Source organism: Furipterus horrens, unplaced genomic scaffold (genome assembly GCF_987537825.1).
Source record: "Furipterus horrens unplaced genomic scaffold, mFurHor1.1.pri manual_scaffold_10, whole genome shotgun sequence".
Taxonomy (NCBI): Eukaryota; Metazoa; Chordata; class Mammalia; order Chiroptera; family Furipteridae; genus Furipterus; species Furipterus horrens.
In genome coordinates, this window is record NW_028327180.1 from 61,656,181 (window position 1) to 61,679,999 (window position 23,819).

At 47.8% G+C, this 23,819-nt stretch overlaps 1 protein-coding gene and 1 pseudogene across 1 annotated transcript in view; one reads left to right on the top strand and one right to left on the bottom strand.

The window, feature by feature from the left end:
* Window positions 1-23,819, top strand: part of COL23A1 (collagen type XXIII alpha 1 chain) — a 340,482-nt gene that overhangs the window by 260,223 nt on the left and 56,440 nt on the right. The window contains exon 3 of the mRNA XM_090287896.1: window positions 16,432-16,476. Within this exon, the coding sequence (XP_090144022.1) occupies window positions 16,432-16,476 (45 nt within the window). The remainder of the gene's footprint in view (window positions 1-16,431; window positions 16,477-23,819) is intronic.
* LOC150000440 (rho-related GTP-binding protein RhoN pseudogene) lies at window positions 11,037-13,608 on the bottom strand (annotated as a pseudogene).

Genomic DNA, 23,819 nt, shown 5'->3' on the forward strand with positions numbered 1-23,819 from the left:
CACAGAAAAATGGTCAAAGTGGCAAATTTTATGTTATATATAATTTACCAGCATTTAAAAAAATAATGTAATAACAAAATGTGGTATATACATGCGATAGATTTTTATTTAGTCTTTAAAAAGAAGGAAATTCTGACACATGCTACAGTATGGATGAACCTGGAGGACGTTACGCTCAGCGATATAAGTTAGTCGCGAAGAGAGGAATTCTGTGATTCCTCTTTTCTGAGGCTCCCGGGGCTGTCAGGTTCATGTGGACAGAGAGGAGGAGCGTGGCTGCCAGGGCCTGAAGGAGGTCCTGGAGAGCTGGTGTCTAATGGGGACAGGTGTTTGGCTTTGCACAACAGGAAGAGCTCTGGGGATGGACAGTGGCAGCAGCACAACAGTGTGAATATGCTTAATGCCACTGCCTGTACACCTAGAAATTCCACAATTTTTTGAAAATAACAAAAAACAGTAGGTGAGTTGTATGGTATGTGAATTACATCTCAGTAAAACTATTTAAAGCACAGAGCTGCCCCAAACCCAGCCAGTTCAATGGCTGACCCTCCAGACCAGCACGCTCTTAGGCCGTCAAACCTGGCCAGGCTAGTGGAGTGTGTGGGCAGGGTGGTCCCTGCTTCGGGCACAGACAGCGCTGCAGGACAGGAAAGTGCCCGCTACCAGTGATGAGGGAGTGGGAAGACGACGCAGGACATCCTGTGAGCAGCCGGCCTGTGGCAAACAATGGCCTGGGAGCTCACACCAGCTCTGGACAGCTGGAAGTTCCCCGTTGGAGCCATGACTCTCAGCGCTAGCCTGGGGCTCAAGAAAAACAAACAATGACTCCCCTCAAGGCTCCTGGGAGTGAAGCCAGTCCTAGAGGGGACTGTGTAGGGGCTTGAAGGTCAGGAGATCAGGAGCAGAGCTGCCGGGAATCTTCCTGCTCAGCCTCTGGGCACCTCTGAGGCATGTGTCCATGGAGCTACAACAGCTTCCTCAGAACTCAGAGTGCTGCCAGCCACCCCTCCCCTCTCTCTGACAGGCGACCCTGGTGTCCCTGCCTCACAGGTCCAGGGTGAGAGCTCTGGGAGGCGACACAGGCGTGCACCTGGCTGCACGCCCACAGCAGCAGGTGCCCTGTGCCACTTCCTTCTCCCTTCTCCCAGTCAGATGGCTCCGTGCCCTCCTACACCTGTCCGCAGGTCCCAGTGCCTTGATGCTCTGCCCCACCACACAGAGCTTGTTCACACTCTGACCCTTTGTTTAGTGCTAGCCTGTGTGTCATGGTGGACCAGCAGACAGGAGCCTGCCCTCAGGAGCTCATGTTCCAGTGAGGAGAGAGAAACCATACACACCAAAAAGCAACTAAGATAAGTAAACCAGGGAATTTGGATAGAGATAGGTGGCTGGAAGAAAGTCGTACAGGAAAATGTGACCAAGAGCCCCTGAGGGCAGGGCACTTTAGCCAGTAGTCAGTGTGAGGAGAGCCCCGGGCCGCAGGGACAGCGAGGGGCGCAGAGGCCCTGACATAGGGTAGAGCCAGGCCTGGAGGGCTTGAGGAGCAGTAGGAGCTGGGGGGCGGAAGCAGGGAAGACCTGGGGCCGTGTGGCAGCCTTCTTCCTCATGGGCTGCCTGCTGGAGTGACCAAGCCTCCGGTTTGCCTGGGACTGTGCCCGTTTCAGCTGAAAGTCCCAGGAAACCCCTCAGTCCTGAGCACCCTGGGATGGTCAGTCACCTGGGTGTCTCTAGGGGACATTCCACCATTCAGGCCTGGGCAGCACCACAGCCGTTTCCCCATACAGGACACCCATAGGAGGGCAGCGCTGGTGCTGGCAAGGGCCCTGGTGGCCCCAGGCCCCACTGCTGCTCAACTAGGACAGGTCCCCTCACCTTTGTATCTCAGCTTCTCCTGTGGGTGGGGCCAGGATACCCACACATCTCTCTCTCACCAGCTGGAGCACTCAGCACATGGTTGTGCAGGCGACACACACATCCACAGCCGCTCCACAACTTCACTTCACCCACCCCCAGGCCCTCCCTCTGGAACCCCTGGGAGATAGTTCTTGGCTCTGGCCTCCCCGGTCTGGTGTTAAACGCTTCATTAAAGCTGCTGCTGACGCAAGGGAAGACCCAGCTAGAAAGTGCAGGCATTTCAGATGGTGTGAGGAGGGCCTGTCAAAAGCAGGCACCACTCATGGGGCCTCCGGTGTGGACGGTGCGTCTGGCTTTTTAATTCAGTGTTTAATTCTCGGACCTCTGAGAGCCATCTCTGGCCCCCTTCCATTTTGTGTGGTGCTGGTATATTTAAAAAATAATAATACCTTGACTGGTGTGGTTCAGTTGGTTGGGCATCATCCTGCTGCTAAGCAAAAGTCACTGGTTCAATCCCCAGTCAGGGCACATGCCTGGGTTGTGGGCTCCGTCCCCCATTGGGGTGTGTACAAGAGGCAACCAATCAATGTTTCTCTCACATCAATGTTTCTCTCCCTCCCTTTCCCTCTCTCTTAAAACAAATAAAATCTTTTATAAAAAAATAACAATACATGCCAAGAAGTGGTTATAAAAATCATGGACTCTTGTAACCGCTCCCCCTCAATAAGCATTCCCCATGTGGGAGGCAGGAGGTAGGGTGTGGAAACTTGCGCTTGGGACCTGCTCGCGCTTGGGACCCACTTGCACAGCCCTGCCTACTGCCAGCTGTCTGGCTTTGGAGGATCAGTTAATCTCTTTGTTTCTCCATCTGTAAAATGGAGGCAATAATAATAGCCTTCCTCCTTGGTTTGACTGAGAAATGTTTGAGTTAATGCCATGGAATTGAGATTACTGCCAAGCATAAAGTAAGCACTGAATAACTGGTGCTGCCCAGTTATGAAGACTGTCAGTCTGCACCCTGTCCAGTATTGCCAGCTCCTTTGGAGAGAACATTAGTGTCCACAAGTGAGACCCTTTGTGAATGTGAAGCTGGGGCCACCACCAGCTCCCCTCTTCATCCCTCCCCTACCATGGGCTCTGTTCATTGGGTCACTGAAGCAGGCACACCAGGTCTGGTCATCGGGGCAGCAGGGATCTGTCACCGACCTGGACAACCATCCTTTCCAAATAAACATTTGCTCTACAAGCTAGCAACCCATGGTATTGCTTTCTGAATGCTTTGGGACCTTCCAACAAGCACAGGCTCAGTGTGCTGGGTGACAAACACGAGCCTTTGGGGACATAACCCCCTTGGGAATGAGTTGCATTTGCTGATCAAACAGCTGTTGTTTCAATTCCAAGAGGATGACACAGCTTACAGAGCTGGCTCAGCCCAAGAAGACCACCAGCTGGCCAGCCTCTTGGGGAGTCAGCCCCCCCCCCAAAGGAGTGCCATGTCCCCTGGGCCCATGCAGAAGCAAGTGCAGGCCCTGACTTTCCCCCTCTGAGGGACAGAGGGCTTTGTTAGGCCAGTTGCCAATGAGCAGGAAGATGACTCCCCTACCCAGTCGTACGTTTCCAGCCTCAGGTTGTCTGAAACTTGTAAAACAAAAAGATTTTGTTAATTGTTTTTCCAATTATAGTTGACATACAATACAAGAGGTCTGTCCAGAAAATATCCAGCCATGTGCTATGCAAAATAGAGACATTATCGAAGAAGATACAAGAAATGTCATACACAGGACAATGACACCTCAGTCCCCTTCAGAGTAGGCACCTTGGGACCTCATACAGTTCTCCTAATTGCCATCAGCTGCCTCGTAATATTTTCCTGAATCTTATCGATGGTCTGAAGTCTCTTCCTTTTCAAAGGTGATTTTAGTTTTGGGAAAAGCCAGAAGTCGCAGGGCACCAAATCTGGGTGTAGGGGGGCTGAGTCATTTGGGTGATTTGATTTTTCACCACAAAACTCTGCATGAGCCGTGATGCGTGAGCAGGCGCGATGTCATGATGAAGTTGCCAATCACTAAGTTGCCCATGGCTGTAGCTGTTTTTTTTTTTTTTTTTTTTTTCAGATTTAATGTGTTTTATTGATTAAAATATTCCATTTGTGCCAATTTCCCTTCCCTCTGCTCCCCTCCACCCAGTGGCCCCCCTCCCTCCAGTTGTCCCCCCCTTTTAGATTATGTCCATTAGTTGTGCATACAGTTCCTCCCAACTTCTCTCCGTCTATTCCATTCCCTCCTACCTTGATCCCCAATTCCTATATCCTCTCCCTCCCTTTCCCCATTCCCCCTCCCTGTTGACCTCCCCCCAATATGCTTCCCGTACCCACAGTTCCTTTTCCACTCTCGTTGCCTATTTAGTTTGCCTTTGTTTCATCTCCCTAGCTTCTGTTTTTTTTAAACCAGTCCCTTTAACATCTCATATAACAGTGGTTTGGATCTAATGAACTCTTTCAGTTTTATTTTGTCCTGGAAACACTTTCTCTGTCCTTCTATTCTGAATGACAATTTCGCTGGGTAGAGTATTCATGGTTGTAGGTTTTGGATTTTCATTACTTTGAATATTTCTTGCCAGTCTCTTCTTGCCTGTAGGGTTTCCCTTGAGAAGTCAGCTGATAGTCTAATTGGGACCCCTTTGTACATAATTCTTTTCTTCTCTCTTGCTGCTTTTAAGATTCTCTCTTTATCTTTAATTTTTGACATTTTGATTATAATGTGTCTTGGAGTGGTTCTCCCTGGGTCCAGTCTCTTGGGAACTCTCCTTGCTTCCTGGACCTGCAAGTCTATTCCCTTCCCCAAGTCTGGGAAGTTCTCCTTTATTATATTTTCACTCAATTTTTCAAGTTCTAGTTCATCTTCCTCATTCTCTGGCAAACCAATGATTCTTATGTTGGGCCTTTTATAGCTGTCCCAGAGGTTTCTGATCCTCTCATTGTTGCTTCCCATTTCCTCTCGCTGCATTGGTTGACTGCTTGTTCCTTCTCCATATTCCAGTTTGTTGAAATGAACTCTGGATTTTATTTCCTTTCCTTCTGTCTCGTATGCGGTTTTGTTCCTTTCGTTATGAAAGTTTTTCGCTTCTTTCATATCTTTTTCCTGCTCTTTTGTGAATTCTGTAAGCCACCTGATAACAATGGCCCAGAACTGAGCCTCTGACAGGTTTCTTATCTGTTCATCTGTCAGGTTCTCTATCTGCTGTCTGGTGAGCTGCGCCACCAGGATTTCTGTAGTTGTCTGCCTCATTTTGACAGATGCGTTTTGTTTTCTTGGGCCGGCTGTCGGGGGCAGTGCCTGTGTACGCATCACAAATCAGCGACCGGCCGGCGCCTGCCTGTCCGCGACCTATTTCGCAGCCCTGTGGTGCTTTCTTTGGGGGCGGGGGTCCAAGATGGATTCACACAGTTATTCAGCTAGGAGACCGGGATCCGTCCTCCCGCCCCCCTGGGCCTCACTGTTCAAGGCGATGCGGCGGCCGCTCTCCCCAACGCCGGAGTCGCGCACCGGCAGGGGCTTGGCCGCAGCTGGGATTCCTCACCGGGGTCGCGCACCGCCAGGGGCTTGACGGATCCGGGATTCCTCGCCGCCCCGCCGCTCCAGGTGCGACCGCAAACAGCACTGCCCTCTTTAACTCTTACCTGCCCAAATGGCACCGCTGGTTTATAACTTCATATGTTGGACTTCCATGTAGTTTTATTTTCTGGAATTTCTAGTTATCCTTTGTTTTGAAGTAGTTGTATTCCTCTCTAGTTGTAGAGGGAGACTTAGCGTATCCGTCTAAGCCTCCATCTTGGCCGGAAGTCGGCTGTAGCTGTTTTTGATGTATTTCATCTTTCAACCAATGAAGAACATCAGAGGTAGTACTCCTTATTAATTGTTTGGCCTGGAGGGTCATACTCATGCTAGACAACACCTTTCCAATCAAAACACACAGTTAACATGGTCTTGATCTTGCTGCGACTTTGCCATACCCTCTTCAGGCATGGAGAACCAGGCAACTTCCATTGGGACTGGGCCTTCATTTCCAGATCATAGCCTAGACTCATGATTCATCTCTGGTTATGACATTCTTGAAGAAATCTTGTTCATTGGTAGTGATTTGAATCAAGTCATCATAAACTGCAGCATGATGTTCCTTCTGCTCTGATAGCAGAAGCCCCAGAACAAATTTTGTCACGACACATTTCATGCCAAGCTCCTGCATCAAAATCTCAGTCACAGGAGCATTTGGAATCCCCAGGTCAGCTTCCAGTTCCCACACTGTCAGTCACTGATCTTTGTTGATTACAGCTTGTACACATTCAACATTCTCAGGTGTCCTGCTTGTTGCAGGCCTTCCAGAAAGTGGCCACTTCCAACAGATTCTCAACCATCTTCAAAGCGTTTATGCCACACTTTTATTTGCACTGCATTCATTGCATTGTCCTCGAAAGCCTTCTGAATCGTTCGAATAGTTTCCATGGAGGAATGTTCAAGCTTGACACAAAATTTGATGCAGATTTTTTGCTGTACTTGCTCAATCATTTTGAATGCTACAGCTACACAGTGCACATGCTCACTCAACAGTGCCTACCGCCCCCACTGACTAGTGCAGTGAAGTCATCATTGTTCGTGCATACACATTCCAGTTCACTCTCCTTGGCTGCCAGGTTACGTGAATGTCGCAAAAGCCTTTCTCATTATTTTAACAACAGTTGGACTCTTTCTGGAAAGGCCTCATATTAGCTTCAGGTATACATCATGGCAGTTAGACATTTATATAACTTATGAAGTGGTCACCCCAATAAGTCTGGCACTATACATGGTTATTACATGGTTATTACATTACATTTCCTGTGCTGTACTTTGCATCCCTGTGACTATTCTGTAACTGCCGATGTGTACTTCTAAATCCTTTCACCTTTTTCACCCATTCCCCCCTAAAACCCCCATCTGACAACCATCTATTTATTCTCTGTATCTATGAGTTTGTTTCTGTTTTGTTTAGTTTGCTTTATAGATTCCACATATAAGTGAAATCAAATGATATTTGTCTTTCTCTGTCTGACTTATTTTACTTAGCATAATACCTTCTAGGTTCATCCATGTTATCACAAATGGCCAAACTTCATTCTTTTCTATGGCTGAGTAATATTCCATTGTATATATGTACTGTATATTCTTTATCCATTTATCTATCAATGGACACTTGGGTTGCTTCCATATCTTGGCTATTGTAAATAATGCTGCAATGAACATAGGGATGTGTATATTTTCTTAAATTAGTGTTTTGTGTTTCTTCAGCTACATGGAATTGCTGGGTCATGTGGTAGTTCTATTTTTAATTTTTTGAGGAACCTCCATACTGTTTTCCATAGTGGCTGCATCAATTTACAATTCCACTAGCAGTACATGAGGGTTCCCTTTTCTCCACATCCTGCCAACACTTGTTCATTAATTTATATTGAGTTATTGATGATAACCATTCTGATAGGTGATCTTTCATTGTGGTTTTAATTTGCATTTGAGAGAGATGTTTTCATAGTCTGGTCTTAGAAACTCAAATCCAGGAGCTTCCCCTGATTTCTCTGCTCAAGTTCACCCCTATAGTGGTTCCAGTGTCCCGGGCAACCTCAAGGAGCTCCAGGCTGAAGGTCTGGAGGACTTGAACCACCTGACCCCAACTGCCCTCCCAGAATTCTGGAAAGAGAGTCAGATAAACGGGTCTCCAGTGCCTACAAGCAGGACCAGGCCTGAATGCCGCAGGGAGCTGTGGACACATCCTGGGATAGGAAGAGCTTGGCCCTGATTACAGTGGCCATGCAGTTCAAAGGACGGCCCTAGAGGCACACTGACCTGGGTTCAAATCCCGGTTCTGCCACCTTCTCACTGTGTGACCGTGGGGGCGCCACTGTGCGCTAGCCAGGCTGCCAGTTGTGTCCCTGCCATCTCCATTGGGCTGACCTGAGCCCATTCTCCCGCTCGCCCTCAGTAGCTGAGAACCCTGAAATCATTTCTGTTATTTTTTCTTAATTGTGGTAAAACACACATAACTTAATTGACCAATTTCAAGTGTCCAGTTCACTGGCATTCAGTACATTCACACTGTTGTTATGCAACCATCCCCACTATTCTATCCCCAAACTCTTTTCATCTGGCAAAATTGAAACTCTGTACCAAGTCAACCTTCACCCTGAGCCCCAGCCCCGGCACCCACCAGTGTCCTGCTTGTCTCCATGCATCTGACTGCTGTAGGCGCCTCCTGTCAGTGGGGTCACACAGTGTTCATCCTGTTGTGACCGACTTATTTCACTAGCATAATGTCCTCGAGGTTCATCCATGCTATAGTATGTGACAGCATTTTCTTCCTTTCTAGAGTTGAATAATATTCCATTGTGTGTATAGATCATGCTTTGCTTATCCAGTCACCATCAGGGGAGTTTTGAGTTACTGACACCTTTTGGCTAGTGTCTGGGAGCATTTCCTGAGTTCTCTGAGCCTCAGTTTCCCAATATTTAGGTAAAAATGAATGGAGAGGGATTAAAGCATTTCCAGCACTGTGTGTAGATTCAATTAGGTAAATTGCACAAAGCTGATGCCTTTCAGGGCTGGCAGGATGGAGTGGGGACAGGGCTGATGGCTAGGGTGGGGGAGGGGCCCAGGCTGGCAGTGTCCTGCACAACCTGGCTGGGGTGCAGGCGCCCAGGGTCATGAGAAGACAGCAAGAGCCAGGAGTTGCCAGAGGAGGTGTCTGATGGATCCTGTTAGCCTACTGGGGTTCGGAGTCCCCTCCTTTGGAAATGGTCAGTTGGCATGAGTTTTCCAGCCCAAGCAAAGGGGGGATTTTTCTTTTTAAATCCTCATCCTAGGATGTATTTATTGATTTTGGAGAGAGAAGAACAGAGAGAGAAAGAGAGAGAGAGAGAAAAACATCGATTGGTTGCCTCATACACACAACCTAGGTATGTGCCCTGACTAGAGATCGAAACTGAAACCTCTTGGTGTACAGAAAGATGTTCCAAACACTGAGCCACCCAGCCAAGGCAAAGAATGTGATTTTTATGAGTTAGAAATGGTTCCATTTTGTCTGGCATCAAACAGAGCTGAAGAAAACCATCCTCCTGCCTGCGGTTATTTAACATGCAGACGGTTGTTACAGGCGTCCAGGGCCATTTAGCAGCACGCTGGGCCCTGGCCAAACCCTGAAATGTCTGAAACCTCAGGATTTCTTTGAGAAATTGTGTTCCCAGACTGGCCAGCCTCTGCATCCTGATCCCAGGTCCACAGACAGAAGGTGACTGGGAACTTGGGAAACCACCAGATGGGCCTTCCCTCATGGGTTCGAGGTCAGGGCAGGGAATAACTGAGGGATCAGTCAGCGTCTGGGCCCAGACCCAACCCACAGAGCTACTGAGATGTAAGTGCTATATCTTGGTCTCTACCCACCTGAGGGCACAGAAAAACCATTTACATCATGGTCCCAAATTCTAACAGCAAGAAGCCCCTCCCCAGCCAGTTAGTCCATGGAGTCCCCAAAAGGCCCCTGTTTTGTGCTACCAAAGCGGTACATTTGCTGTCGGCACAACTGTTTAGCAGGTCTGCAACGCAGGTGTAGCTACCACCACCCTTAAACTTGTATCCTTGTGTGGGTTGGAAACATCAGGCTCAGAGAGGATGAGTAATTTGCTTGACGTAAACAGCTTCTGTATCGTTCATTTATTTTCCGCTGCCACCCCAGTATCCCCTTGTTGGCATCCGTTGCCTTCAGCCTCTGGAAGGAAGCCTCACAGATGCCATTGTGGTGGCACCCACTAGGACACTGGGGGTCCCTGCAGCTGCATCCCTCCAGCCCCACACAGAGGAAGGGGACAGCCTGAGCTGGTCTTCAGCACCCACAGATCCTCCAGGGCAGCAGGAGTGTCTGATTCGGTGCCAGCGGTGGGAGAGGTTGTCCCCTGCAGAAGGGAAGAAGAAAGCCAACAGTAGGAAAGCTCTGGGGCCCAGCTTTGCTTGTTTGGAGCCACATTTCAGCTGCAACCAGCTGTCACAGCTGCCCCCAGGAAGCAGGAGATACAGGTGTGGCCCAAATGCCAAAGGGCAGAGCAAGGAGGGGAGGCCCCCTGCCTGCTCTGCCGCCTGACCTGGGGATACCACCCTCTGCTGTGTGGCTGCCTGCCCTGTGATTCAGCATATCAGGCACAATTGTCCGGGCGCCTTGAGAGCCACAGGCATTGCAATGAGCTCCCTGAGAAACCAGCTGCATGGTCTTATTACCTGCCTAGCCTCAGAGTTTCCCTTGGTGAAGGGGATACCAGCAGTGCTTCAAAGGCTGTTGGGTACATGGATGAGCTTGTGGATGAGCAGCAGGAGACCTGGAGCTCACATTCGCTGGGTAAGATGCTGAGCGAAGATGGCAGCCCATGCCCAGCCCTCAGCTACTAATGGTCTAGATCAGCAATTTTCAACCTTGTTCATCTCATGGCACACATAGACTAATTACTAATATTCTGTGGCACACCAAAAAATATTTTATATATTTTTGCCAATCTGACAAAAAATAATAGGTATAATTTTCATTTATTCACACAGGCTGCTCTTGCTTTGTTGGCTATTGTCACTTTTTTATCTGACAATCTAAGGCAAAAGAGGCCAGTGCCCCTGACTAGATAGTCAGGGATTGCATGTTTAAAAGAATTCTGTCTTCCTTGGACTTGGGCCTTCTTTGGGGACTGTTGGAAGAGAGAAGGAGGAGCCAGGATGGGTGGGTATATGGGGAAGGGGCTTCTCCACCTGCTTTATAATTTAGAGCAAGCTGCTAGGAGGTTCGGATGAGTGAGAAAAGCCACAGAAGTGAGAGAGGAAGAGGGAAGGTCATAGAACAGGCACTTTCCTTGGAGAAGGATGCCAGGATCAGAATATGGGACTGGGGGTCACTGCTCGATGCCAGCTCCCCAACCCCCCTGCCCTGTCATCTACCACCACTTCCAGTGGAGAGGAGGGAGGAGGATATGGGGAATGGCAGCTCCCCCTACCTCGGGTCCCTGGCCTAGAACTGCTCCCTCAGCCTGAGGCTGGAGGCCAGGCAGCCAGGGTGCAGGCTGGGGAGCAGTTGTGCCCTTCACCTCCTCCTGACACTCAGCCCCAACCCGGCTCCTCACCTCCTCACATGAGGTTGCAGCTTCTGGCTAGAATCTTGTGTATTGTGCCTTCATTCCCAGTCCCTCACCCCTCCCCACTCCCATCTGGCCATCCTGCCAGCTGAGCCTGTTTCTGCCATCTTTGGCGTGAGTCAGTGTAGTGCAGCTGCCTATGGCCACGGCCCAGGGAAGCCACTGTGGCCACATGGAAGACATCCCAGATGCTGCACTCAGAGGACCAGGAGGAGTGCTCCATGTAGGACAGGCTCCCACCTGCTTGGCCAGCACAGTGCCCTGCTCATGGGTGACAGGGACAAGCCATTGCTTAGACAGTTCCCTCCATGGGGCCAGGTCATCCACATGTGCAGTTTACAGCCAACCAGCACCACATTGGCATTGGGGCAAAACTCCTGAGTCTCCCTTTGATACTGCTTGAAGACACTGTCCAGTGTTTCTGTCAGCCATGGTCAAAGCAGATGAGCACAGCATCTGAATCAGAGCAGGCCAGGGGTGGATGTTGTCACAGTAAGAGGAACCCGAAGTGTCCCACATGTTGAGCTCAATGTGACACATGTCTCTCTCAAAGCACCAGTATAGCTCTCAAACACAGTGGGGACATGGCACCAGGGGTAAATGTCCTTAGTGAACACCTGCAGCAGCACCATCTTACTGCATTTCACATCCCCTACCACCACGATCTTGCTGTGACTGCCCTATGCAGCCCACTCCTGGGCCTTGCTGCCACCTCCCCTGCACTGCTGCAACTCCCAGGCCTGTGTGGAACCCCAACCTGGGCTGCACAGCCCCTTCTGCCCTGCCCTCAGCCCCTTAAAACTTACTGTGGCATACCAGTTGGTCTTCTATGGGTCCCACAATCCAGGCCTCAAGTGTGCCCAGCCTCTCTGTTTGCAGAAGCACAGGTGGGAGCCCAGCCATTGGCATGGAGCTCCACTCTGGCACTTCCCCACTCCCAGGGCCTCGCTTGGCCAAGCAGGACAGGCCTTGCCACTTCTGTCCTCCTGCTATTGGGGACAAAGGAGGGCAGAAAGTGTGCCTGCCTCAATGGCCTATGCCTATCAAACCAGGTGGTCCTGCATCTCTTCTAAATCTTGGTTCTTGTTAAATTTGACAGTGTTTAAAGAGAATGCCAGGAAATGGTATGGAGGGACTGTGTCTCTCCTTACCATCAATTCCCCCCTCACTCTTTCCTTTTCCTAAACTAATGACATGGGGCCTTGCCCCACACAGGTGGCTGGAGCTACAGAGCTGCAGGACATGCAGGCTACACACTTCAGGGAGCTACTTTCTGTTGGGAGAAAGAGAAATCAGTCGCGGTGGAAAGGGTCAATGGGAGAGGGTGAGACGAGGTGTGGGAGCAGGGGGTATCTGCCTCGAACAGAAGAGGAGGGGTCTTCATTAGTGGAGGGTGGGGGCGGTGCTACAGGATGACCTGGGTGGTTTCCAGCTTGGCCACATGGGTACCGGAGATGCTTGCATTCAGCCCAGCCGGGAACCTGCAGGGGAGCGCCTGGGCAGCTAGGACACGCGTTTGGGTTTGGTCATACCGCATCTAAATGGAATGTCCTAGATAGAGATGGTTGAACGTTCAAAGGGTTGACCAGTTGTTAGTGGGTGAGGTAGTCACAGCGAAGCCTTCAGAATCTGGTTCAGACAGGCCCTGGGGCCACAGGAGCAGCAGCCTCACCCTGTTTCTCCACGTGGACCCTTCAGGTGGGAGTCCCATCCAGTCTGCCAGGCCTGCAGCCCCACAGACCTTGAGTGCTCGGACGCACCCCGGCCTCCCAACCTCCACCCACTCCAGGCCTGCTCGATGCTTCTCCTGAAAGCCCTGGAGGCAGGGCGCCCCACATGCCTGGGCAGCTGTCCACACTGCTCCCTTCCCTCCTCGTTAGCCTTCTGCCAAGCCCTGCCACCGAGGAGAACCACCAGACAGATCCATTGGTTCAGCCTCCTCAGCAAAGGCAAATGTCTTCATGTGCCTTAAGTGACTCAGATGAAATATTTTATATCCATTCCCAGTAATGACCCTCAGAAAAACACAGCGCTGCTTCGGCTTTCCGATCCAAGAAGGGCTTGGTCTAGTCTCCACGCGTGGAGCCCTTCCTGCTGTGTCCCACCTCAGCCTGGGCAAGTGGCCTAGCTGGTCTGAGCATGGGCTTCATGGACTGGCCAGAGGACAGGGACCGGCCGGCTGGACCTTTCCCTCCCAGAGCCAGGGGAGTATGATGCCTCATAGGCCAGTGGGGTTCCTGTCCCACACCCTCATTCACCCTAAAGATAGGAGTGCCCAGAGAGGAGAAGACCTAACACAGGGCCAGCCTCATGAGGCTCACTCAGGGGTTGGAGGAGGTCAGGACACGAGTGTGGCCACAGTGGCCTGAAGTGTTAGTGGCACGCCCATGTGGAGGTGTCAGTTCGACAGCTGGCTGCTTGGGTGCTGCAGGGCTCACTGATTCAGTGGGCAGAGCAGTGTGAGGAGCTGCTTTGCTGTTTGTTATGTGTACCAGAGTCTTGGCCTTCAAGTTTGGGTGGCCCTGGGCAGCTCCAGCATGGAACGCAAGGGCCGGGTCTGGCATCGGGGAAGTCAAAGGCTACGCACTCACATGAATTTCTGCTCTCAGAACTCAGGGCTGCATCTCTTACAAGGTCAAATCATGTCTGACAAGTGCTAGCATTGGCCACACAGAAGATAATCTCCTCAGCCAGTGGAGTGGGGCAACAATGACTGCAGACCAAAGAACGAGGGGCCCTAACCTTACACCACAAACAAAAGTTAACTCAAACATTTAAAAGGCAACAGAAACAAAAATAGAAAGATTGGGCTACATCAAACTTAAAGGCTTCTGCACAGCAAAGGAAACAACAGAATGAAAAGAGTGGGAGAAAATATTTGCAAACCATATACCTGATAAGGGGTTAACACCCAGAATATGTAAAGAATTCCTCAACTCAACAACAACAACAAAAAACAATCCAACTTAAAAATGGGCAAACGTCGATTCCCAGTCAGGGCACATTACTACGTTGCATATCAGGTCCCCAGTTGGGGGCGCAAGTGAGAGGCAACCACACAGTGATGTTTCTCTCCCTCTCTTTCTCCTATACCCTCTCTCTAAAAATAAATAAATAAATAAACAAACAAATACATAAATTACTTTTTAAATAAATAAATAATAATAATGAAAATCAGCAAACGACTTGAATAGACACTTCTCCAAAGAAGATATACAAATGGCCATCAAGTATATGAAAAGATGCTCAACATCACTAATTATTAAGGAAATGCAAGTTAAAACCACAGTGAGATATCATCTCATACCCATTGAGGTAGCCATTATTAAAAAATAATAATAACAAATGGTGAGGATGTGGAGAAATTTAAACCTTTGTGCACTGTTGATGGGAATATAAAATAGTGCAGCCACTATAGAAAACAGCATAAAGGGGCCTCAAAAAATTAAAAATAGAATTAGCATATGATCCAGCAACCCCAGTTGTGGGTAGAGATACTTGCACCCCCACATTATAGCATTATTCACAATAGCTAGGGGACAGACTCAGTATCTATCACCAGATGGGATGAAGGCATGAAGAATATGTGGTGTATACATACAATGGAATATTATTCAGCCTTAAAAAAGGATTGTCACATCAACAACATGGATGAACTTTGAGGACATTGTACTGAGTGAAATAAGCAAATCACAAAAGGACAAATACTGCAAGTTTCCACCTATCTGAGCTATCTAAAATAGGCAAGGTCTCAGAAGCAGAAGGCAGAATGGTGACTTCTAGAGGGCTGGGGAGGTGGGAGAAGAGTTGTTTCCAGTTTGCAGGATGAAAAAGTTCTAGAGACCTATTGCACAACATTGGACATATGTTAACACTAAAGTAGTACTGTATTCTTAAAAATGGTTAAATATGGTAAATGTTATGTTACGTGTTCCTGACCACAATAATTTTTTTAAATTATAAACTGAGGGGTGCAAGAAGTAGCATGCTTTCAACTTTTTAATTTTGTCTAACCATCCTGATCTTAAACCACCTCACCCTGGCCTGCTACGATCTCTGTCTCTTTTTCTCAGAGGCCCTCTGTCTTCCCCACCCAGGCCTCCCTGCAAACAAAAGTCAGGAGGCTGCTTTTGCCTTTCTGCTCTGTCCCAATCTCTGGGCCAGGGCCACACAGTGAGCACTGCATAAAAATAGGAGGAGAGGAAATGAAAAACTCTCTCACACACACACACACGCACACACGCACACACCCTGATTCATGGCCAGTCTGTCTCTCCTTGGTGGTTGTTCTGGGAGCTAGGGAGCAGGGTGACCTTTACAGGAAGGTGCAGTGCCTTATATTACAGCCACAGTCTGTCCATCTACTGGTTATGGCCCACCCACTCCCCAGCACCCTGGTGGGGAGGCTGGAGAGACAGGTGTAAAGCGCTATCTCAATTGCAATCTAGTCCATGCATCCTCTTTCCCATACACCTTTCCCCGACACCTGAGAAAAGAAAGGAAGAGTAGGAAGGACTAAGAGGGAGTGAAGCCAGAGGCAAGCCAAGTGAAAATGCAAGGCCAGGGGCTTCAGGGATGTTGGCAGCAAGCTCCAGAAGAGGTCCTCCACCCCCAGGTTGACCGCTGTGCCAGTCCTGGACCTCTGACTGAGGCAGAGGGCTGGTCAGCATTTCCATACCCAGAACCCTCTCCCAGGACCTCCGTGGGCAGAGGGAGTGAAGGCAGAGGCAGGATGGTCCCCATCATCAATTCAAAAAGGCTCATGTGGATGGGGTGCTGTATATTAGAAAGAATTAGAAAGAATCTGTGTGGTGTGCTCATTACTGCAATAAATCCTGGGAAATGTATATGTGTCTGTCTGATCTTGGCAGGGAGAGGGGCTGGGAGGGGCTGAAGGTTCTAGCGAGCAAGAGAAGGACAGCAGTGGCTAGGACAGTGCCTGTTATTACCGAGGTGAGGCATTTGAAGTGCCACCACACTGTCCTTCTGTGGTGTGTTGTCTGTTGTTCCTTGGTCAGAGCTTCCGTGAGCTGTTCCCATCCTCAACCTCAGATTCTCATCAGTCAGAACTTTCTCAGCTGCAGACTCTTCTATCTCAAGAATTTTCAGATAGTAATTTTTTTATTGCAAAGGGATTGTGAGTAGATAAATGAACAGGTCATTAAATAACTGAATGAGTGAGTGAGGGGTGAGAACACAGCCTATGTGGGAAGGCCAGAGGAGCAGGAGACCATTTCTCCCCACAACTCTCCTCTCCGGCAGCCAGATGGTGTTGGGCAGGCTGCTGCCAGGGTGCAGCTGGGAGGGGCGGGGGAGCGGCAGGTACACTGTGCCTAAGCCCACTGGCACCCCCTTCTCAACACATCTACCCTTGTTCCCCTGTCTAGGGCCCCCTGGACGGCGTGGCAAGCCTGGAAGAAGAGGCGATCCTGGTGAGTCCTGGGTTTTCCTGATTCATAAACCCAGGGCTAGATGTCTGCCCCTGACCAGGGATATGGCTGGATGCAGCATGCCATTACTCAGGACCCTCGGTCCTGAGCCAGATAACCCCTCCCTTCCAATTCTAACCACTGTTCCTGGAGGCCACAGTGCCCAATGTCACTTTTTCATGGCTTCTTGACATGAAAGGTCCAGGAACTGTCCCCTTTGTGTCCTTGGTACCCTCCAAATCTCATTATCAACCGCAATGACTTCAATCCCTCATCTCTCACTCTGAAACAGCCTCCTCCTCTCTCTGCGGGAAATGAGGGTGACTCCACCAGCCCACAGCCCCTGCTTCTCCTGGGTGCCCCCATCTCTCTGCAGGCTGGACTGCTTCCCTTGGCAGAGGCACCAGGAGGAGGCTCCTTCACCTTCCGTCCACGCAACCTGCAGGCTAGCCTGTGTGCACCACCACCATCCCTCCTGCCATCTTCATTTCACCCAGAATGCACTTGCTGGGCACGCCCTGCCGCCACGCACTGGGAGCCTCCTCAGAGGTGTCCATACACACCACCTCGCCTCCCGGCTCTTCCATCTCACCTTCCGCTCACCCTTGCCCCTCCGGTCTCTTCTCACTGTCACTCCATTGGCATCATCTTGGCCAAAGTTATCACTGACCTCCTGACGGTCAGGCCAGCAGGTGCTTTGCCGTCTATCCTCCTAGACCCTCGCTGTTGGCCACCCCACCCCCAGCCTGTGTTCCCAACTCAACTCTAGCCTGTGTTTCCTCCCACACCTCTGACCTCAGTCTCTTCCTTTTCTATGAGACCCCTGTGCCTCTTAAATGAATCTGCCCTTGGCCCTCTTTTCATTCCTCCCCACCCTGTGGCTATGGCTCCCCCACAACGATGATGATGCCCCTCTCTGCTCGAGCCAATTTGTCTCCTATAGGACCAGAGTTGGGACTTGGCCCCACTGAAGCAGCCTCTTGCCCAGCCTGCTCTCTCCTAGCTCCCCACCACAGGGAGGAGACCTCCAGTCACCCACTCCCCTAGGCAGATGCCTGGGCATCATCCTGGGTCCCGCCCTGCCCCCACTCCCACACCGTGTCTTGGGTAGCCTCCTTCGCAGACATCAGACCCATGCTCCCTTCTTGGCCCTCAGCACCCCAGCTCCTTCAGCCCTGCCATGAGTGTCTGAGCCTGCACTCCAGTCCTCCCCTGCCCACAGTGCCATCTCCTCTACCTGCACTCATACCCCAAGATCAGTCTTCTTTGTCCTGAAAGTCTAGCTCAAGCATCTTCTCCAAAAAGTCCTCTCAAACCCTCTGGCCAGGGTCATCATCCCAAGTCTTCAGCTACCAACACAGAGCAGGCCCGAGGACGTAAATGCATGAACAGTGACTGCACATGCTTAGCCCCTAGGCAGCTTCACAAGGAGAGCGTGGTAGGGATGCCAGAGGAGCCCACCGCCAGGAGGCCCCCCAGCCGAGTGGGCCAGGGGAGCTGAGAGGCTCTCTCTGAGCCTCAGACTCTCCTCCTTTGTGCTGGGCGTGGGCTTCCTGCCTCTTGTTGTGCTGCATGCTTGCTTATCTTGTTCCTTCTGCAGAGAGGCCTCCAGATAAGCACCCCAGGGTGCTCTGCTGGGAAATACTGTCATGGTTCTCTGTGTACTTTGACATCCAGAACTGAAGGCTGTTTCATGTATGATTGCTACGGCTTCCTTTACTCTAGATTCTGTGTGTGATCACCCCCCACATACAACCCACACCCAGGTCCGCCAGATTCACACTTCATCACTCAGTTCTTGTTTCAGGCATTGTAAATCACTTTATTGTCTTTTACTGTAAGTTCCTGACATTCATTCTGGAAGGAAATGAGGAATATGTAGTGATTTCTTTTAGGATAAAGTATAATGTTTCTCAAGTTACCCAAAAGCCTATTTATTAGAATTATGACTCCAGTTTACAGCAATGCAGACATCAAAGAAAGACAAGGGCATACTGGGGCCTCACTGTGTGCTGTGTCCTCTCAACTCCTCCATCTCTGTGGCTCACAAACCCTGCAAGGTAAGCATAGGTCCTTAGCCCCGTTTTGCAGATAAGGAAACTGAGGCTCCAGGAAGAATGGTTGAACAGCACAGAGCAGATGTTCCCCTCTGATTAGCTCTGGCTGGGTCTGGTGTTTATTTCTGTCCTGGCTTTGGCGCCTTTCTCTGTAAAACCGGGCCTTTTCCAGCATCCCCGGGAGACAGGCTTTCTTTGCTTGCTGGGACAGGGTATGCTAGAGATGCCTTCCAGCTGCTCCCACAGCCCTGCACACCCCCACACCTGCCTGCCTAGTCGGGCAAGGGGTCTCTGTGCCTCCAGAGGGAGCCTTTGCCCAGAAAATGCCCCCAGGGCCCTGCCATTTTTGTGTGTCTCTTTCATAATGGAATGAACTTCTCACCTCCCTACTGGCCTGTTTCTCAGCTAGAGAAGCCTGGCCCTGCTCTTGCATGTCTGGGTTCCTCTTTCTAGGGACCTTGAGCAAGATTCTTTTTCTAGAACCCTCCTTTCCCACAGCTTTCCCTTGGCTCCCAGCCCAGCTCCACCAACTCCAGATGCCTCCTTCTGTCCTAGCACTTCCCACACCCAGCTGTGGTGGTCTTCTCTGTAAACATGTCTTTCTCCCCTACCAAAGCATAGGCTCTTGGGCAGGAGCTGAGGCCAGACGCACAGGCCCTCAGAGATGGTCAACAAATGCCTATTGACAGGAAGAAAAGGAGAGCAGAGAGGAGGGAGAGAGAAGGAAGGACTGGTGGGCAAATGAAGGATAAAGACTAAGGATATGGGAAGAAATAAGGATGAAGAAAACAAATCCTGCTTAGCTGATGCCTATGCTAAGTCCAGAGACAAACGGAAGCACTCGGCAGATTTCCACAGCTCCCAGCCATAGATCAGCAGTTTGTTTGCTTGTTTGTTTGTTTTGTTTTATCCACCCTGACCCCAGGAAACGCTTTCTAAAATTTCAGTTGGAAGAAGCTCTTGTGGAATTGTGGGATTGAGGACCTCTGAAAATCTGCTCTTTCAGAAAAGCAGCAGGAACACTAGGAAAAATGGACCTTGTCAGAACTGTGGAAATTAATGAAAAACTTGCAACAACCCCTTAATTCAAGAAAAAAATTCTACATCTTGCTAAGAACAGCAGTGTTTGTAACATTTTAACTTGCCCATCTCGTCAGCCATATGGAACCCTTCAAAACCATGAGCCTGCAGCCACAGTGCCTGTGAAAAGCAGCGGCCACTGGAGGGCCAGACAATAGGGCTGACGCTCCCCAAATGCTCATTTTCAGAGACTTGTCACTATTTGACCTGTCTGTAAGCTCGATGAAAAAGCTTGTACACAAGACTTGTCTTATTTGGCCTGATGCAAAGCTCGTTCATTGGGAAAGCACTGTCTCCAGAGTGCTTGCCAAAAGCGCTCAGCAGCAATTGTTTAACATCACGGCTACTGCCTAAAAAGGTGACAACAGTCGGAGCAAACAAGAAACTGACACAAAAACTTAAACAAATACCTAGGTGATGAAGTGTCCAAAGGGACCTTGCAAAGCTCCAACATATTCCTGGGGATCTAGAAGGCACATGCATGTGAAGGGCTGTAGGTGTGTTCAGGAAAGAGCTGAGAGAGCCTCAGTCTCCCCCTGTGACTGACCTTAAAGCTCTGCTCAAGCAGGCAATGAAGACAGCAGCAGAGTTGTGAAGTGAGCCCTGAGTTGGGCTCCAGCATACACAAAGAGCCCCTTGGCAGAGAGTGGGGGACTAACTGGATCAAGACATTAAAGGAAACTTCTGTCTATGCTGATCATTAAGCTAACCGAGCAGAGAATTCAGTAACTGCACATGACAAAGAAAACACACTTTTAGGAACTTCATCCAGGAAAAGCCCTAAACCCTGAGCAACAATAACAACAAAGAGCAACAACAACAAACCCTGAAAAGCAGGAGCAGGATTTAATTGCCACAGTAGCCACATAAATTACTATAAATGCCCAGTTTTTTACCAAATAAATAAATAAATAAATAAATTATGAGACACACAAAGATCCAAGAAAGCATGAGAATAAAAAGGGGGGAAAGCAATCAGTAGAAACTGTATCTGAGGAAGCCCAGACCGAAAAACTAGACAAAGATTTTATATTTGCTATTTTAAATATTTTTTTAAACTAAAGGAAATATGTCTAAAGAATTAAAGGAAAGGCCAAGATTTATGTACCACAAAATGGAGAATATCAATAGAGAAAGAGAAAATATTAAAAAAGAAATAAATAGAAACTCTGAAGTACAATAATTGAAATGAAGAATTCATTAGAGGGGCTCAACAATATTTTGCAGAAAAAATAATCAGCAAACTTGAAGATAGGTCATATAAAATTTTTCAAAGCAAGAAAGAAAAAAGCATGAAGAAAAGCAAGCAGAGTCTGAGAGACTTGTAGGATACTATAAAGTGTGCCAACATACACATAATGTGATCCGTACAAGGGGAGAAGAGAAAGAAAGAAGCAAAAGAAATATATAAAAGAATAAAGGCCAAAACCTCCCCACATTTTTTTATACTGCGGTTATGATTATTACAGCAAAAAGATTCAGATTAAAGTCAGCAAAGGTAAGAGGAACATGGAACCCAGACTGCCAGTTTCCTTCTCCCAGTGGAGGTGTACAGAGAGTCCTAATTCCCAGCAGTGATGTGTGGCAGTATGCATGATGTTTTGCCAACCAGGGAAGCTCACTTGAGCCTCACTATCCAGAGTTTTTACTGAGTGCTTATGTGGCTGACCTAATTTATTCAGTACCCAGCCCCTCCAAAGCTCAAACTGAGCTCAACATGGCCCAAAACCCCCACCTTAATTCACATTGTTAGCATAAACTATCTGGTACGGTCCATGGCCTCCAGGTATTCAAAGACACTCTTATTAAGCAGCACATTTCAAGGACTTAAAGGTTATTTCCCTGCCACCAGTCAGGATCAGTCCTTTCTTTGGAATATGCAGGGTTTGGACAATGCAAGCCTGCTGAGTTAACCTTTTGCTGCACGTGCTCATAGCTCTCTTTTGTCATAAAAGAATCAGCACAAATATGACCTCCTCCAAGAGACTTTTGCCGACCAGCCGTCCTGATCTACCCTCCCTCATTTCCTATCATTTTGCCTGGAAAATCTCCTCAAGTTTAAAGAAAAACATTTAATCTACAATAAGAGATGCTTAACAAACTCCAAATAGGATAAAGTGAAAGAGTTCTACACCTAAGCACATTATAGTCACATTGCCAAAAGCAAAAAAAAAAAAAAAAAAAAGACAATCTTGAAAGCAGCAAGAGAACAATAACTCAACATAAAAAAAGGGATCTTCAATAAGATTTATAGCTGATTTCTCATCAGAAACCATAGAAGCCAAAAGGCAGTGGGATGATAAATATTTAAAGTGGAAAAAGAAAAGAAAACTGTCAACAAAAAAATCTATAGTCAGCAAAACTACTCTTGAAAAGTGAAGGAGAAATTAAGTCATGCCCAGATAAACAAAAATGGAGAGAATTCATCACTATCAGACCTGACCTACAAGAAATAATAAATGGATATCTTCACTTTGAAATGAAAGGACACTAGGCAGCAATTTAAGTTCACACAGAAATAAAGAGCTTCATTGAAGGTAACTACATAGGTAAATATGAAAGACAATATAAATGTATTTTTTGTATGTTTTATTAATTATGCTGTTATAGTTGTCCCAATTTCTTTTCCCTTTGTGCCCCTCCACCCAGCAACCCCCACTCCAGCAGTTCCCCCCTCTTAGTCTATGTCCATGGGTTGTGTATATAAGCTCTTCTCAACATCCCTCTGTCTATTCTGCACCTTCCTGTTATGCTTCTTAATTCCTGCACCATTTCCCTCCTTCTCCCCAATTCCCCTTCCCAGCTGACCTCCTCCCCATTACTATGATTCTGTTCCCACTCTGGTTGTCTGCTTAGTTTGTCTTTTTTTTCATTGCCTAGCTTCTGTTGTTGATAATTGTGATACTGTTTTCATTTTAATGTTCAAAGTATTGATATTCTTTTTCTTAAATAAGTCCCTTTAACATTTCATATAATAATGGCGTGGTGATGATAAACTCTTTCAGCTTCACCTTGTCTGGGAAGCACTTTCTCTGCCCTTCCATTCTGAATGATAGCTTTGCTGGATAGAGTAATCTTGGTTGTAAGTTCTTGCTTTTCATCACTTTGAATATTTCCTGCCAGTCCCTTCTTGCCTGCAAGGTTTCTTTTGAGAAATCAGCTGACAGTCTTTTTAATAATTTATTTATTTGTTTGTTTGTTTATTTTATTTTTAGAGAGAGGGTAAAGGTGAAAGAGAGGGAGAGAAACATCACTGTGTGGTTGCCTCTCAGTCGCGCCCCCAACTGGGGACCTGACGTGCAACCTAGTTATGTGCCCTGACTAGGAATCGAACCAGCGACACTTGGCTCACAGGCTGATGCTCAATCCACTAAGCCACAGAAGCCAGGGTTAACTATACTTTTAAAAAAACATGATCCAACAATATGCTATAAGAGACAAACTTTATATTTAAAAATACAGCAGGTTGAAAATACAATGCTGAGAAAAGATATATCATACAAACAATAACCATAGGAGAGCTGAAGTGGCTATTCTGACATCAGACAAAATAGATTTTAGGACAATAAGGACATTTTAGGATAAAAGAATATTTAAAAATTATAAATCAATATGCACCTTACAGCAGAGCCCAAAATACATGAAGCAAAAACTGGCCATTGAAGGGAGAAATAGACCACTCACCCATAATTATTGGAGCCCTCAATACTCCACTTTCAATAATGAATAGAACAAATATGCAAAAAACAAAGAAATAGAATAAATTAACAATATATAAATCAACTAAGCCAAACAAACATCTACAGAAAATTTCAATCAACAACAGCAGAATACACACTCTTTTCAAGTGAATGTGGAACATTCTCCAATATAGACCACATTTTAAGCTGTAAAACAAGCCTCAATAAATATAAAAGGATTGCAATTATATAAAATATGTCCTTTAACCACAAAGAAGTTAAATTACAAATCAATAACAGAAGGAAATTTGAGTAATTTGCAAATATGGATAAATTAAACAATAAACTTCTAAATAACCAATTACTCAAAGAATACACAAGGAAAACCAAAAATACATTGATACGAGTGAAAATGAAAACACAACATACCAAAACTCATAAAATGCAGCTAAAGTAGGGTCTAGAGGGAAATGTATAACTGTCAATATCTATATTAAAAAAGAAGAAGAAGTTTACACCTAAGCAAGTA